At 46.3% G+C, this 17,887-nt stretch overlaps 1 protein-coding gene across 8 annotated transcripts in view; it reads left to right on the forward strand.

Annotated features, from left to right (window-relative positions):
- ANKRD28 (ankyrin repeat domain 28) overlaps positions 1 to 17,887 on the forward strand; it is a 234,980-nt gene that overhangs the window by 145,930 nt on the left and 71,163 nt on the right. For all 8 annotated transcript variants that reach the window (XM_075922126.1, XM_075922123.1, XM_075922124.1 and 5 more), the window contains 2 exons: positions 10,486 to 10,686; positions 13,205 to 13,292. In XM_075922126.1, the coding sequence (XP_075778241.1) occupies positions 10,486 to 10,686; positions 13,205 to 13,292 (289 nt within the window). The remainder of the gene's footprint in view (positions 1 to 10,485; positions 10,687 to 13,204; positions 13,293 to 17,887) is intronic.

A 17,887-nucleotide genomic window follows, 5' to 3' on the forward strand; every position in this document is an offset into this window, starting at 1 on the left:
ATCACTGTAAATGTCCCACAGAGTTGCTGTCTTAGGTAGGGATGTTAAATTTCAATTTAATGATTAATTGAATAGTCGATGTCCCAGGACTGTTGCTACACTTCAAAGGCGAAAGTGATGCGGGAAGCACGGGGCCAGCAGGGCAGTCCCCCACAGGTCTCATGCTCCCTGCCATGTTTCAAAGAGGCAGCACTGTGTGGAGCCTGGAGTCAGCTGGGCATTTCAAAGCTGACCCTGGGGGATTCCCCCGCAGACCCTGGGTTCCATATGTCACTGCCACTTTGAAATGCTGCATGCAGCCTGGGGACTCCCAAGCTGGCCCTGGGCTGTACGCAGCACTACTGCTTTGAAGCACCTCCCTCCTCACCCCCACCCTTGCTGCCTCTTCCTGATGGGGAGGGGACAGAAAACGACTAGTCGACTTCTCTGTTTACTATCTGATAAGCATTTTCTCGACTAGTCATTCACATCCCTAATCTTAAGGTGCCTGGGTGAATGGCACATGAGCGGTAAGTATCGCATTTGTAAGTTCTTTAAGCCAAAGACTAAGAAGGAGTGAGAAATCAGAGGGAGTGCTCTTGATGCAGTCAGCGCTCACTCTGGCACCAGAGAAGTGGTCTGACTTGGTACCCAACATGGCAACTTCAGTGTGCAGTGCCCTGCTAGTACCATTTACAACCCAGCTGTGATCTGCGTTTGCCATTCTACACTCCCCAAGGGCTCTTGCAAGAAGTGCTGGGCAATCCAGAATGAGGGTATGGCTGCTACAAGAGTGTGGTGCTCTAAACTTTGCTGCTTGCACTATGGCATCTGCCATTGCTGGGCATCATGTGTCCTGACTGCTCTCCTTTGGGCTATCCACTGAGGCTCAGCAGTCAGTTCAGGACCTCTGCTGATGGTAAGGCCCTGTCTGCAGAACAGATGGATACCAAGTTACATGGTACAACCCATAAAATCCTGGGCCTTTATGTTCCAGGCCTGGAATGCAAGTGGTTTAAATTGCAGTCTGTTCAAGGTCAAGGGAGCCAGCCTCAGCAGGAGCCATTGCAGAAGAAACCTGAGAGCTCCAAATGGTTCTCAAGCTGCCTGCTCCTTCCCTCAGCTCAGTCAGGCTTGGTCCACCCCAAGGAAGCAGCTATAAAGTCATTTTGAGGGTACTGTCCAAGGGCAACGTACTGAACCTCTTTCTGGATACAGCTTTAGCCTTTCCCTCTTTCTTCTGACATGGTCAGCGATAACTTCAGATCACTGGGTCCTCAGTACTGTAGCAACAGTTACACCCTCACATTTATTTCCTCTCCCTCTCTCTTCAGGAACCCTTCTCACAAGCACCTCTGTGAGCAGGAGATTTGGGGGCTCCTGCCACAGGGGGCAGTGGAGCAGGTCCCAATGTAATTCAGAAGGGTTTAAAACAAGGGTTTTAACACTAGAACAAAGGTTTTCATGCCTGATTTTTCTTTATCCCAAAGGGTGTTTGCATCCCATTTTTGACTCATTAGACCTCAACAAGTACTTACAGAAAACAAAGTTTCTTGTAGTCTCCCTGGCCTCCCATCATTCCCTCCTTGGATCCTGGAGACTAGTATGCCACCCTTGACCTGAAACACATACTTTCATAGAATCCTCAGGCTGGAAGAGACCTCAGGAGGTTGAGTCCAGGCCCCTGCCCAAAGCAGGACCAATACCAATTAAATCATCCCAGCCAGGGCTTGATCAAGTTGAGACTTAAAAACCTCTAGGGATGGAGATTCCACCACCTTCTTAAGTAACCCATTCCAGTACTTTACCACCCTCCTGGTGAAATAATATTTCCAAATATCCAACCTAGACCTCCCCCACTGTAACTTGAGACCATTGCTCCTTGTTCTGCCATCTGTCACTACTGAGAACAGCCTCTCTCCATCCTCTTTGGAATCTCTTTTCAGGAAGTTGAAGACTATCAAATCCCCCCCTCACTCTTCTCTTCTGCAGACTGACTAAGCCCAAATCTCTCAGCCTCTCCTCCTTTCACATGGCAATCTTCCTGGGGCACAGATGCTTCCTTTGTTTTATGGTGGGTTCGGCCCACTACCAGTTAGGGGTCCTCCATTTTGGCTTGGCTACAGAACCAATAGCATTTACCAAATGCACAGCAGAAGTCGCAACCTACCTCAAATGTCTGGGTATTCAGATTGACTGGTGCCTCAAAAATTAGCTCCTCAAAGGCAGTGCCAAAGGGCAGGTCCAACATGATATCCAGATCTTCCTAGCCACATGTTACTCCTTAGGACTTGTGATCAACAATGAGAAATCCACATTGGTACCTGTTCAAAGAATAAAGTTCATTGGAGCAGTGCTTGACTCGACCCATATGAGAGCATTCCTCCTGATACATAGATTCTAGGCCCTGTCACAGAGGTGTCTACATTTCCTCTGACTATGGCCAGGGTCTGCCTTCACCTGCTGGGGCATGTGGTGGTGTACACTTACGTGGTCTGCCATCCAGATTTCATATGCAATCTCTCTAGCAATATCTGGTGTCGGTGAATTCCCAGTCCAGGGATCAGCTAGAAAAGTTACTAACCATTTTCCTGGCAGTACTTACCTCCCTTCAGTGGTGCTGTGATCTAGAGAACATCCCAGAAGGAGTTCCATTTGTCAATCCAGCACCTTCCCATGTTCTGGTGTCAGACAGCTCAGACATTGGCTGTGGCATGCATGTCAAACTTTCCAGACCCAAGAGATGTGGATGTTGCCTATCCATGTCGGGGTTTTGGCTACCAATTTGGCTGGCCTTTGGGGTTTTCTTTCCACATCTGTTGGGCAAGTTTGTGAGAGTCATGGCAGACAGTATGGCCTTGATGTTCCTTATCAATAGGTAAGGAGGGTGGGGGCACTCATTGGCTCTCTTCCAAGAGGCATTCTGACTCTGGGACTTTTGCATCAGCCATGACATCCATCTGGAAGTGGGTCACTTCCTGGGAGTCAGGAATGCCGTAGCTGATCACCTCATCAGGGATTACTCTCATCACTAGTGGTCACTCCACCTGGAGGTCACCTTCATGATCTTCCTTAGGTGGGGAACTCCCAAGTAGACCTGTTTACCATGAGGCAAAACACAAAGTGCCATCAGTTTGTCTCCCCCCCCCCCCCCCCCCCCCCCCCCCCGACAGGACCTGGAGAAGGGATCCCTCTCTGACTTTTTCCTCCTGTCATGAACAGAGGGCACACTCATCAGCCGTGTTTTAGTAAAGGTCAATACAGACAAAGCATGGGTTATCATGATTGCTCCAGTGTGGCATTCTTCTCCCCCTCCCTCTCTTCAGTGATATGCTCATGATCATTGCTATGGGCCATTCTTGGCCCCTCTTCTGTCAGCCAGACCACCAGTTGGCTGGTGTTGGCTCCTACACCTCAACCTTGAGCCTCTGCACCTCTTAGCATAGATGCTCTGTGGCTGGGCATGAAGGAGCAAACTTGCTCAGAAGAGGTCCATCAGGTCCTCCTGGGAAGCAGGAGTCCATTCATGAGTTTTGACTTTCTTTGCCAAGTGGATGAGATTCTCTTCTGAGGCATTGGAACACAGCATTTCACTCTTGTGCACTCTGGGGCAGTCCATCCTAAATTATTTGCTGCATCAAGTCAAGCTAGCTCTTTATCACTATGGCAGATAAAGTCAGAAAGCGCTTCATTCTATCTCAAAGGATTTTCGCTTGGACCATCTCTTGCATACAGACCTACTATGAGCTGGCAAAGGTACTGCCACCACCAATTGTCCAGGCTCATTCAACCAGAGCACAGGCATCCTTGGCAGTTGTCTTTGCCCATGTGCTAATCCAGGACATCTGTAGAGCTGTAATGTGTTCATTGGTCCACACGTTCACATCTCACTATGCCATCACTCATCAGGCCAGAGACCAATATTGGATTCAGCAGAACAGTTACAATCAATGCGGCTGTGAACTCCTACCCACTTTCACAGGTACTGCTTAGAGTCACGTAATATGGAATGGATATGAACAAGCACTCGAAGAAAAAAAAAGTTACCCGTTTTGTAACTTGGTGTTCTTTAAGATGTGTTGCTCATGTCCTTTCCGTGACTCGTCCTTCTTCCTCCCTGTTGGTGTTTCCAGCAAGAAGGAGCTAAGGGGTGTCTCCCACACAATGGACCAATCCAGAGGTCTGCCCCATAGGACCCTTTTTAACTTCTTTAATCACCTTTCCCCTGCCTCTGTTTTCTCTCCACAAGGAACTGGACTCCAGAAGGACTCTCTTTAGCCCAACCCCTTAGACAGCCTTTGCAAAGGAGCCTGATAGCCTTCAACTCACCTAAGTTCTTGAATAAGGTTCCACAGTGAAAGCTGGGATGGAGGAGAGGGGTTATATAAGGGATTAAGGTACATGCGCTGCAAAAATCTTCAACTAATGTACTGTAAAGCAGTTTGTTTCTATAGCAACACAGGTCACCTGACACTCCTTTCTTTGCAATGGGTTCCCATTGAATATTGTCCAACTTAAGTCCTCTGTCATCATGATATTCAAAGCCTTCCCTGGGCTTGTCTTTGCTTCCTGAGAGAGCACTCCCCCCTCTGTGACTGTGACCATGACCTTGTATAACCTCTGCATTGTATCAGAACAGCGAATCTGTCAGCCAACTCTGGGAGGGTGTGCAGGAGACAGTGACTAGATAAAGACTATGGGATTTACTCCTGGAAGACCTATGGGTATGTCTATACTACAGCGTTATTTTGAAATATCTTATTTCGAAATAGTTAATTCGCAATAAGTTATTGTGAAATAATGTGTCTACACACAAAATGCATTTCAGAAGTGTTTTGCAAGTTGGAAATAGCACGTCCGCACTGAGTGGACGCTGAATCGCATTTAAGGCCGGCCGGAACTAGGTCCGGCAGGGCATCAGGTCAGGAGTTACTTTGTGTGGCTGCTGCCTGAGGCTGAGGCCTGTGCTTAAAGGGACTCCCTCCCCTCCCTGGACAGCCAGTTCTCAGGTTTCCCTGCTTGCTTGCCTACCTCGATGAAGGACAACAAAGCATTTTGTCTCTGCATGCTCTGGTTGTCCTCACTTGGGACACCACAGTACTCTGCAGCATGGAGCCAGAGCTGCCCCTGGGCACTCTGGCACTTCTCTTGGATTCCTGTGAGCCTAGCTGCACTTTCTGCAGGTTGTCATCTGGAAGGTCCATTGCAGGGCTGTCAGTATCCCGGAGGCCCTGTGGGAGAGCTTCCACCCTGAGGAGCACTAACAGTTTCCCTGGTCTTCCCCACTGGGGGCTTGTGCCTCATTCCTCCCTCACGTCCTTCCACTTACCCCCCCTCCCCCACTTAGCCCCTCTTCCTGATGTAAAATAAAAATACACTTTTTTCATAAATACAAACTGTCTTCATTTAACAAAACTGGGGGCGGAGGGAATGAAACTCTGGTGAGACTGGGGAAAGGAGGCAGGAGAAGGGAGGAGAGAGGGTGTGAGGGGGAAACCTGGAAGGAGGGAGCTGGAAGGGAGAATCAAGGGGAAGAAGGAGGAGGGGAAGCTCAGGACTCAGGGATGGGGGTCTGGCCGGGCCAACTGTCTCCCAGCACTGCGGATGATGCGGGGACCTTGGCGTCCCCGGGGGGATGGAGGGTGAAGAGGATGTGGAGGGAGAAGCGGGAGGAGGAGCAGGAGCTGGGGAGGCAGCAGGCACTGGAGCGGCAGGAAGCAGCATGCTCTGCACCAGGGTCTGCAAGTGTTGGCAGATGGCATGGTTCTGGGCAAGCTGCTCCCACCGGAGCTCCAGGTCTTCTTGCACCCAGTTCTGGAGGGTGCAGTGCAGGGCTTGCAGTGCCCCCAGGTGCTGCTGTCAGTACCCCTGCATTGCATGGGTGGTCCTGCAGAGACCCTGCCCCGCCCCCCTCTGCAAGGTGAGGATGACCATTTCCTGCACCATCAGAGCCAATGTGCTTGCACAGAAGCCATGTTCAGAATGTCCTGCTATCCCCAAGAGTGGGAGCTGCCCCGAGACCGCACCCATGCCCATGTGCTGTGTATAGTGTGGATGAGGTGGGGGGGAGATGTCCCCTTCTTCTGTGTAGAATGAACTTGTGGAGGGAAGGCGTCCTGCTGTCCCACCCTGGGGTCAGGAACATGTCATGTCTCTTCACACACGCATGTGGCTAACAGGCCAAGGCCCCTGTGTGGCAGTCAGCTGAAGCCACGTGCCCAGGGGTGGCACGGCACATGCTCGCGTGTGCACAGGTTGCTGCGTGATCTGTGGTAAGCAAGGCCTACGCGCGCGGTTCCTGGTCTCCCTCCCTGCCCCTCCAATAAGGGGACAGTGATGGCACTCACACATTGTTGCCTCCCCAGATGACACCGGTGATGGATCAGCTGGGATGGCTTGGGGGTCCTGGCTGTGTGGCACGCTCCCTCTGTGCTCCTGTGGCTCCTGGAGCTCCTCCTCCATTCCCTGGTCCGGGCCCTCTGCTCCAGGATCGATGACCCTCAGGATGGCACGGACCATCCCGCCCCCCAAGATGCGGTCTAGGGTGTCAAAATAGGGGCAAGTGTCTGCTCCTATTTAGGAGCTGCCCTGTGTGGCCCTCGCATTGGCCTGCCACAGCTCCTTATGTTTCATGCGCACCTGCTCCTGGGTGCGCATGTAGCCTTTGGTGGCCAGGCTGTCTGCCATCCATCTGTAGACGGTCGTGTTCCTCTGTCTAGTAAACATATCATGGACATTGGAGACATCCCCCAATCCTCAATCAGGTCCATGATCTCCGCACTGGACCAGGAAGGTGCCCGCCTTCTCTGACCCCCTGGCAGGCTCCTGGGAGCTGGGGGACTGGGCCTGGGGAGCAGTGGAAGGCTGGCTTACACTGGCTGCCTGGCTCATGGTGGGGCCACTGGGTCGGGCAGCGACTGCTGGCTCTGTGCTGGCGGACCTGGAGCTGGCACAGGCACTGTGGCCAGAGTCTACCCCTTTAAGGGCTCCGGGGCTGGGTGAGAGAAGAGGAGTTTTCCTGGTTTGGCCCAGAGTGGCCACCAGGGCACACTGGGAAGGGCTGGAGGCCCTCTATTTTGAAATAAGAGTCTACACAGCGCTTATTTCGAATTAGCTATTTTGATTTTGGCGTTATTCCTCATAGAATGAGGTTTACCAAATTCGAAATAAGCGCTCCCCTATTTCGAATTTATTTCAAGATAGTGGTTTAGCTGTGTAGACGCTAGGAAAGTTATTTTGAAATAACATGGGGACAGTGTTAATAACTTTGCTGTGTAGACATATCCTAAGTCAGTGGTCTCCAACCTTTTTTACACCCAAGATCACTTTTTAAATGACAGAACAAGCCAAGATCTACCGCCCCGCCCCTTCCTTGAAGCCCCGCCCTCTCTATTCTCCTCCTCTCCATCACTTGCTATCCCCAATCCTTATACTGCTGCTTATTTTTTTTTTTTTATTCTTCTGTAGGAAGAGGTTTTTCCAACATTTGGCCTATCTACACTGGACCAAATGTCAGAAAAAAAACCCTTCTTTTGGAAGCCACCTTATTCCTTGTGGAAAGAGGAATATAGGGGTGACCAAAAGAGCCTGTTTGCTCTTCCACTAAAAAAGCGGAAGAACAAACGCAACCCTGGATGCAGAAGAGTTTTTCTGGGATATCTCCAGAATCCTGAAAAACTCCTGCAGTCTAGCTGGACCCTTGCTGTGTTGAGACAGGATGTGTAGGCTCTGGGGTGGGAATGAGGGATTTGGGTGTGGGAAGGGGTGAGAGGTGCAAGCTCTGGGAGGAAATCTGGATGCAGGAGGAGGTGGAGAAGGGAACGCTGGCTCGGGGAGGGGGCTCCAGGCTGGGCAGTGTTGGGATACTAAGCAAACCACAGGCTTGCAGATGTGAGGGTGCAGGAATTTGGGTTGGGGTATGTGAGGGGCTGAGGGCATGAGGTTCCAGTGTTTGATAGGCTCAGATCTAGGGTCTGGGGAAGGGGGAGTGCAGGAGTGGTTGTGGCCAGATGGGGGCTTGGCCCCAATTGGGGGTTTGTTGGCCAGGCTTCATTTTTAAATAGAATACTTTGTTAAACACAAAAAGTTTCTGCATTGTCTTTATTTATGAGAGTGGCAGGGAACCTGCCTTGAGTCAGGGGTCACTGACCCATAGAAAAGTCATTTGGGAGCAGGGGACACAGTACTGGGGAGGAGTGCTAGTGGGTTCTGGAGCAGGGAAGAGGGTGCCAGTGGGGGCAGGGGAGAGGGGGCAGGGTGCCAGGACAGGTTTCTGCAGCAGGGGACAGGGTGCTGGGGGGGGGAGGTTTCTGCAGAGGGGAGCAGGGGGACAGGTTTTTGTAGTAGGAGACGGTGCTAGAAGGAACTGGTTTCTGCAGGGGGGGCCGGGTGGCGGGGGGACAAGTTTCTGCAGGGGGGGGCAGGTTTCTGCAGCGGGGCTGGGGGGGCAAGGGAGAGGGAACGGGGGGCCAGGAGGGCTGGGGACAAGTTTGGGGCAGAGGAGAGGGAACAAAGTTGGGGGCAGGGAGTTCCCTACACCAGCCACGGAGGGAAGCCTCTGACCCGCGCTCCCTCCGTACTGACCGCAGGGCAGCCGGGCTGGAGCAAAGAAAAGTGGCTGCCCGGCCAGCTGGCCATGGTGCTCAGCTAAGGTGCCACCAAGCTCCATGTGGGCAGGGGCAGAGGGGAAGCCATCCAATCAGCTGGAGCACGGTTCAGCCTCCTCTGGGCTGAACGCCACAGCCAGCTGGCCAGGCAGCTTCTCCTCTGCGCTACCCCACGTGGAGTGTGGTGCACCCTGTCTGAGCGCCATGGCCAGCTGGCCAGGCAGCTGCTTCTCTTCCCTCCAGCCCGGCTGCCCTGCGCTCAGCCCAGGGAGGTTGCGCCTAGCTCCAGCTGTGAAAGCCACAGTCAGCTGGTTGGGGTGTTTCAGCCCTCTCGACCTCCCAGCTCCCACCATTCCTCACAGCTACTCACCTGTGTTGTTGCTCAGTGAGTAGCTGCTCCTCAAATGAGGAAATCTAGTGTAAATGTACTGCGCAAGTGCACAGTTCAGAGAGGGCTCAAGAGCTACTCCTAGAGCCCCTGAGATCTACCGGTAGCTCACGATCTACTGGTTGGTGACCACAGCCCTAAGTGATCACAGAACTCATTAATTTTAAAGGCAAAACATACTTATTCTTAGTTTCCCCTTGATTTTCTACAAACACTCACAACATGGAATGAAACAAAACTCTTAAATACACTAATCAATTTTATTTCTCCTAAAAGTTGGAATGAAAGAGAACTTATTAATATTGTTTCTACTTTTAAATATTTGGGACGCACTTAGATATTAAGATGATGAAAGGACTTAGAAATAGATGAATGGGAACACCATACTAGCATGTCCTGCAGCTGGGAGTGACACAGAAATGCTCCCTCTTGAGCTGCTTACTCTGGTTTCTGGGACAATGTGTCACTGTTCAAGCACTTATGTAAGTAACTGCATTAGTAGTACAGTAATTTGAGACACCTGCAATATTTAGCTTTAGTAGAATATTTTAAGATCAGAGTTACAATCTTATTATTTGACTAAAGAAACAATTGTGAACAATTTTGTGGGCTTAATGGAAAAAATTAAGTATTGCATCTACATCCTAATATTTGTGTTGACATGCTGTTTTCCTTTTTGTGCAGTTGTGTGCATATGCAATTAATAGGAGTGTTTTTGGTTTTTTACTTTCTGTAGGCATGTAAAAAGAATGGTGTTAAAGTTTGCACTTTAAACTTTTAACTTACAGAATTAAAACAGGATTAATCGTTTTGGCTCCATTAATAGTTATAGTTCTTTTGCAGGTATTTGTTTACAACATCATAGTAGAATAAAAAGCATATCTGTAAAAATGTATGTTAAACTCTGCACATCTGTAATATACCATTTGCAGGTGTCTAACAATTGATAATATATTTTAAAGTACAGTAGTGCCTCACTAAAGCATACTAATAGAGGCAGCCCTGAGCATTAGTGATCTTATGGTATGGATTTCCACCTATATCAGTTGCCAATTTGGAGTATTTTAGCTGTGTTTGAGGGATCTGTGACCATGCCAGAATTATCCTGGGCTTGAGAGTAAACTCTTAACTGGGGATGTAAATTTCTGGTTAACTTTTTAACCAGTTAAATACCATGTTTAACCAGTTAACTCTGAAACTGCCCCTGCCTGTGGCGAGCCCAAATGGGTTGCTCCAACTGGCCCAAGCCAAGCCTGCCAGACCTACTGTGCCAGGGCAGGGGACTTCTGAGGCTGGGCTGAGTTGCTGGTTTACCGGTTATTGGGTAAGCATGCTGGTAAGGCTGATGCTTGCAGGATAACCAGTTAACGCTCTAAATCCCTATTCTTAACCTGAAAATACATGTGAATTCCATAAACTGTGAATTAGTTAAATTCTATTGTATTTTACATAGAGTTACTAAGTATATTCTTTTAGTTCTTTGGTAATTTATTTTATTGCTAACGTTTTCAGGATGCTGTTCAGGTGTTGGTAAAGCATTCAGCAGATGTCAATGCCCGTGACAAAAATTGGCAGACACCCCTACATATAGCAGCTGCAAATAAAGCTGTTAAATGTGCAGAAGCTTTGGTGCCTCTTCTAAGTAATGTAAATGTGTCAGATCGAGCAGGCAGAACAGCATTACATCATGCAGCCTTCAGTGGACATGTTGAGGTATGAATTATCTATTATATATTTGAGAAAGTTTGTTGGTTTGTTCAAGAACTCCTCCTAAATGGTAACAGCTAGGGCTGTCATATTCGGTATGCAGCTTCCTCTTATAACTTAAAGAAAGGTAAGGGTTTGGTTGTGCTGGAATGGGATTGCTTTGCAGAAAACCATTCAGAAAAGAAAAACTCACCAACCACAGGAGAGGGGCTACCTGGCGGGGTGCCGCCCACCCCATCCAGGAGTGACCCAGGCCTGAGCTGCTCACCACCCAGGTACCCTTTAAAAGAGGGTGGTGGGGCCAAAGTTCCTTCCACCAGATTCGCACAGGGACATTGCTGGCTGTTTCTCTTCATAAGGGAGCAAGGGGAAAGTGCACAGTTTGCTGTATTTTTCACTCTGGCTGTGGAGCTCACGGGTGCAGATGAATCTTCCCCCAGCTGTGCCCACAGAAACTGCAATGGCCGTGGAGTGGTGCGTTTCAACTGGCTCTAAGCTGCTGCAGTGAGAGGGTAGTCTCCTCTCCCTGGAGCAGCCTACATACTGAGCCCCTCATCCCTACCCCAGAGTAATGATTTAAATCAGGGGTTCCCAAACTTTTTGACACGGGGACCAGTAAATTCATTCACGAGCTTTCGGAGGACCAGCAACATTAATTTGCATATTTGCATATTCATTAAGCAAATCATGAATATGTAAATATGGTAGTTTTGGTCCTCCCAAAGCCACCAGAGCCAGTTTTAGCAAAGCTTTTGATACGGCCACCCACAATAATCTTACCAGTAAGTTAAGGGAATATGGATTGGAAAAATGGACTGTAATCCAATAAAACCCTGCACCACCACATCATGTATTGAAAAGGGGCTCATTTATTTTCAGAAAGCTGACACCATCTTTGGAATTTTTTATCCATATTCTCATTCTGGATGGTGAATGCACCAGGTTCTCTCCATTCTGACACATTGCAGTGCCTTTAAACCTCACTGTCAGCAGTGGGGACATTTAAAAGGCACTGCTTTTACATTTTTATTTAGGATCTGCGTGCACCCTGAACTGTCCTGCTCACCGCTGGCCGATTTTCCCCCCCCCCCCCCCCACAGTCTGGCTGTCCCTGCCAGCCGATTCTCTCTCTATCTCCCCTGGCCCAGCCCCACTGCTCCCCCCCCCTCCCCAGCCAGCCCTGCTTCTGTTGGCCAGTTCTCCCTCCCCCGCCATCTCCCCTGGCCAGCCCCACCGCTCCTGCCCCCCGGTCAGCTTTGCTTCTGCCAGCCAGTCTTCTCTCCCCCTCCCCCCCCCCCCCAGCGATCTCCCCTGGCCAGCCCTGCCCCGCCCTGCGATCTGCCCCAGCCAGCTTCACTGCCCCTGCCAGCCGGTTCCCACCCCTGCGATCTTCCCTGGCCAGCCCTGCTTCTGCCGGCCAGTTCCCCTCCCTATTCCCCTGGGCACCTCCACTGCCCCAACCCTGCTTCTCTGTGGCCCATATCCAATCTCTCCTCCCCCCTCCACAGCCAGCAATAAGAGTTCACCTGGTAACCCTCACTAGGCCTCTGCTGGAAGCCCGAAACATACAGCTGCATCTGCCCAGCTCAGCTGAGGGCTTGGGGGAACCCAGCGCTGCATGGATAGTCTGGGAGCCCGGAACACCCTGGCAGCCACGCTGAGGCCCGGTATTTTTTTCCCCATAGTTTGGGAAACACTGATTTAAATGAAGCATGTATTTTTCATTTTATTTTAAAAAATGAGTTAAGGACCTGAAAAACATTGGGTAAATCTAGTTTTCCAAATCTTGCTTATTAGCCCTCTTGCTTTCTATCAAAGCTCTGATTTGTTGGTTGCATACATGTATATGACTTGGTAATGGTAACGTGTATAATAAGTACATTTACAGTATTAACATCGTTATACCAAAGCCCTGAATAATAGTTACATTGTTACACTGGTGAGATACAGCCTTCTTATTAGCCTATAGAAATCCTTTTTCTAGTTTCTTTATTCCCTCAGAAACAATCAATAACCTTTTATTTATATCCTGGGTTATGCTTAAACCCATAAATATAAATTGTAAATTAATTTCTAGTAATGAATGCCATAGTGTAATCGATCCCCTTTTAGCAGTTTATATGGAAATGAGAGGTTTTAAGTTTGTAGTTTTGTAGGATGATTAAGGGCATAGTTTAACTACTTTTTTAGTTTTAATAAAAAGTATGTATGTACTAGATACAGTACATGTAGTTTTCCATGGTTGTTGACTAGTTGCATAAAGTATGTAATCTGAAATACTTTGTCACTTGATATGTACTTTAGAGGTCCCCATGGTCACTTAGTTGTCACCAGTATGGAAAGCCAGTGTACTGACACAAAATATTAGAAGTGATGTAAATGGAATGATGATTTTAAAGGATTTTAAAACTTAGTTTAATTTCACACAAGATTTATTTTTTCCTTTCATTATTATGCCACATTCTATGCATAGTTTCCTATTATGAAAAAAAGTATTTTACTTATTTTTCTTTCTTTACCCTAGATGGTGAGTTTGTTGTTGTCTAGAGGTGCCAATATTAATGCATTTGACAAGAAAGACAGACGAGCTATACATTGGGGAGCATACATGGGTATGTATGCTTTTGGAATTGATTCTCTATGCATTAGGGAGAAAGACAGTCACTTAATTTTATTGAATTTTATATAATTTGATTTCTAGGCAAAAGCATTTAACCAGATTTCCTAGTGATTAGGACATGGCTACTCAACATGCGACACATGCCCGTTCGTTTGCCGCCCGTGGGTGGGAGCCAAAACAAAAAAGCAGTCTATATAATGGTCTTCTATTGAGCCGTGCTTTAATATTTAAATTCTTGGACTGTCATTGCTCATTAAAAGTGCTGTCATATGGGCGAAAATTGGGTAACTATTGCATTTTATTAATATCAGCACAACTGACTGAAATGGGGCTTGTGTGTTGTGTAGTCTTGCCTTAATCTTTATATTCATGCCCGTCAGTGTGAAAAGCTATTTGCATGTGTATGCAACCACACTTAAGTTGCAGCCCTCAGCATATGCGTTGGGTATCATTGTGGCCCTTGGGGCTTCCAAAGTTGAGTAGCCCTGGATTAGGAGGAAAGTATATATCTGGTGTAACATTTGGAATAGAACACAGCAATCTGTCTTTTTTTAATGAATGTTTCTTTGGTAGAATAAATGGCATGCTGATTTTAACAAATGAAAGGAAAACATTGTCCCCTAAACATTAGTATTTTTGGTTTAATGTGGATTCCTGATTGATAATTTTGTGCACTAAGGCCACATGATTACTAGGAGGAAAGAATGGGGTAAAAAGAAACTGATTATAGAGATAAATATAATTCTCCATCACTTAGTGGTGGTGGTCATAGAGCAGTGGTGGGCAATCACTGGCCCACAAGCCAGATGCATTTCACTGGGGTTGGCCCAATGCAGGCCGCTGGCACTTCATTTGCCTGTGCCACTGGAAGCTCCTGTTCACCACGGATCACTGTTCCCAGCCAATGGAAATGGCGCAAAATGGGACTCTGCTTCCTGCAGGTCCCGTTGGCCAGGAACAATGATCCATGGCCAACAGAAGCTGCAAGAGGCCACGCTCTTGGGAGGTGCAAGTAAATAAAGCGCTGGTAGCCCAACAGGGATGAACCCTGGTGAGCTGTGTCCAGCTTATTGTCCACATCTGTGTTAGTCATAGAAATATGGCTTGAAGAAACCTTGAAAAGTCATGGATCCAGGGCACTGTACTGAGCCAGGATCAAGGGAACTTAGACTTTCCCTGATGATGTCCAACCTGTATCTCTCTGAAGATATGGATTATACAACTTCCTTTGGATGCCTATTTTAGAATTAAACTACTACCCCTTATAGTTAGACATTTTTTCCTAATAACTATCCTGAATTTCCCTTGCTACAGATTAGGCCCATCATTTAATGGACATGGAGAAAAATTGATTACTGTCCTCTTTAGAGCAGCCCTTAACATATTTGAAGACACTTGCAAAGTTATCCCTCAGTTATTTTTCCTAAAGACTCATTTTTAACCTTTCATCATAGGTCCGGTTTTCTAAATCTTCTGCCGTTTTTCTTGCTCTCCTCTGAAATCTCTCCATTTTAGCCACCTTTTCCCTAAATGTGCACTTAAAATGAGACACACTAAACTGGCTGATGCCTCATCTGTGCCATGTAGAGCAGGACATTTGCCTCCTGTGTCTTATACAGGCCACTCCTGTTAATGTATCCCCAAAAGATATTAGCTGTTCATGCAACTACATCACATTGTCTCATTCAATTTATGTATTGTAATTTCCAGATCCTTTTTGAAAAGTTCCAGTGCCTTGTTAGTTATTTTCTGTTTTGTGTATGCACATTTTTTCCCTTGGGTGCAGCGCTTTGCACTTATATTTATTGAATTTCATTTTGTTGATTTGAGACCAATTTTCTATTTTGTCAAGATGAATTTGCATTTTAATTGTGCTTCATAAGTGCTTGCATTCCCTCCCAACTTGGCATTGTTCATCGATTTTATAAGCATGCTTTCCACTCCCATTATTCATATCATTAGTAAAAATATTGATACTACTGGACGTCCAACTGACCTCTGTGGGACCTTTAGTTTGACAGACAACCATTCAGAACTATTGTTTGAATAGTCTTTTAACCAGTTTTGTATCCACCTTATAGTAATTTAATCGAGACCACATTTCCCTTAATTTGGTTAGACGAATGTTATGTAGAAATCTGTCAACTGTCTTACTAAAACATGACGTTTTCTAGGGAAGTATCAGAACTTGACTCAAAAAGCAGGAATAATAGCCTTTAAGATAGCTGTATGGCTGGCTGGCTCCCTGCATGAGTTTTGTTTTATATATTAATAGAGAAATCGACCAAGAATAAGACTTAAAATTATTAGACTTCCACTTTTATTCCAGGGGCTCAGCCTCTTTGTCTCAATTGTTGTCTTGCCTCTGACAGTGAAGTTGTCCACAATGGATCGATTATCACATCAGAATGATATGGGTTTCCTTTATGTAGACTTCTTTCCATTAGCCCTTTCTATAGAACTTTGCTATTTATAATAATTATGGAAATTCTTTTCTTCAGCTTGTCTGCAGTGATGGTTCCTCACCTCCAAGCTTCATTCAAGAGGTGAAAAGATTAAAAGAAAAGCAGCTAAAGGCTGTTACTTCTGATATTATGACAGAAGTTTCTTAGCATTGGCTTAATAATTCATTTGCACTTCTAAATAAGTCACAGGCAGCTACTGATGCATTTTTCAGTAATTGTGTACTACAGGCAGAAAGACTTCTGAGAAAAACATATATTGAAAAACAAATGAAGAAAAACTTCATTGTACCCCCTTCTGACAACAAAAATGTCAATATTGCTTCAGGAAAGGGGACTGAAGCCTGAGCCCACCCAAGCCTTGCTGCCCCAGGTAGAGGAGCCGAAACCAAAGACCAAGGGCTTGATCCCCAGGCAGCGAGCCCATAACCTGAGGCATACTGCCCAGCCAAGTCTAAGACAGCCATGGCAACCCCCTTAAAATGGCATCACAACTCATTTTTGGGGTCACAACCTGCAGTTTAAGAACTATGGCAGAAAGATTTTTCCCTCCCCTCTTTCCTTATTTGTGGTTGTAGGAGAGGAACATGTTGGTGATTATACTGCTATCACCATGGAAAAAAAACTAATTCTTGGCACTGTTCCTAGTATCACAAGCTGTATTCCCTTGCTTGTCAGTCACACTATATGGAGGCAAGTGACCACTACTACTTTTTCTTAACTCCACTCTCATTGTACCTTAGTTTTCCTCCTCTTCTCAATGAAGCTAGAACTGTGGTATCAACCATATAAGGTACTGTTTGCTACTTCAGTTTTGCTTTTATCTGTGGAGTGTATTGTCAGGATAGTATTCCTGTCCAATAAATGAAACTCCTAAATTTGTATGGATGGACTGAGGAACAGTTGTTACATACTTTAATAAAGTATTTCCAGTATGCTTGGTGCTCAGGTCTATAAAGTGTTTTGTAGTTTACAAAGTAAAAAATGCATATTTGAAAAAAATACTTAGACATTCACCTTTAGATCACAATGGTTGTGTAAAAGTGAACTATTCACAAATATCTGGATTACTTATGATAGAAATTGCTTCATTTATACAAGTAAGAATATTAATAATCCACTTTGCAGAAATCTGTATTTTCAAGCCTGTTTTACATTTTTCATCTTTCATTTATGAAATCAAGGGAGTGGAACCATCAAATACTAGTTTAAAAATATTTTATCAAGCTGGGAAACCTATACTCAAATGCCAATGGGTAAAACAGAACAAGATCACACACTTTCTTCTCTAGGGGCGCCTTACGGCACCTAGAAAGTTGCTGACATTTGCTAGCAAATTAAGCAGTGTTAATACCATTTACTCATTGTTTGAAGCTATGCTGACATCAGACTTCAACTATTAATAATCACTTCAGCCAAGAGGTTGATGTGTGCAACTGTTATCCAGCATTCTTTGAGATTAATATGTAAGATTTGATTTACCCTGCCTGCAAAAGTAATTTTGAAGGAACAAAATTTAATGCTTGAGATGCCACAGCTCTGAATGGACAAGAATGATCAGGGGTTGTAATGAGGACATGCACGTTTTCATGTGTGACCACTCAGCTGGAAAAACAAATACTTACTGTTGTTCAGCTAAGCTACAATCTACCTACCAAGTTTAGTACATGCTACTTTTATAACTTGTAATAGGAGATTTTATGCCTCGAGCATATCACTTGTCTAAATTCCATTTTTAAAAGATTTGGGAACAGCAGAGCGGGAGGGATAAAATTAACTTTTTAATTGTTTAAAAGAGAATGGTGTGTGTGTGTGTGTGTGTGTGTGTGTGTGTATTAATGTACAGTGGACCTTATTCTCACTTAAGCTATTCTTGTACTAATGCTTATGTCAGCAAAAACTCTCCTAAGCAGCATAAAGTCTGGTCTACACCAGGACTTTAAGTTGAATTTAGCTGCATTAGATCAAATTTCTAAACAGTGTGTCTGCCCCACCAAGCCTGTTTGGTCAACTTTAAGGGCTGTTTAAGCCAATAACTCTACTCCTGCTTTCATGAGGAGTAACTGCTAAATTCAACCCTGTATGGTTAACTTTGTGGTAATGCAAACACAGTGCTTTGAAAGTC

Source organism: Pelodiscus sinensis, chromosome 2, assembly GCF_049634645.1.
Source record: "Pelodiscus sinensis isolate JC-2024 chromosome 2, ASM4963464v1, whole genome shotgun sequence".
NCBI lineage: Eukaryota > Metazoa > Chordata > Testudines > Trionychidae > Pelodiscus > Pelodiscus sinensis.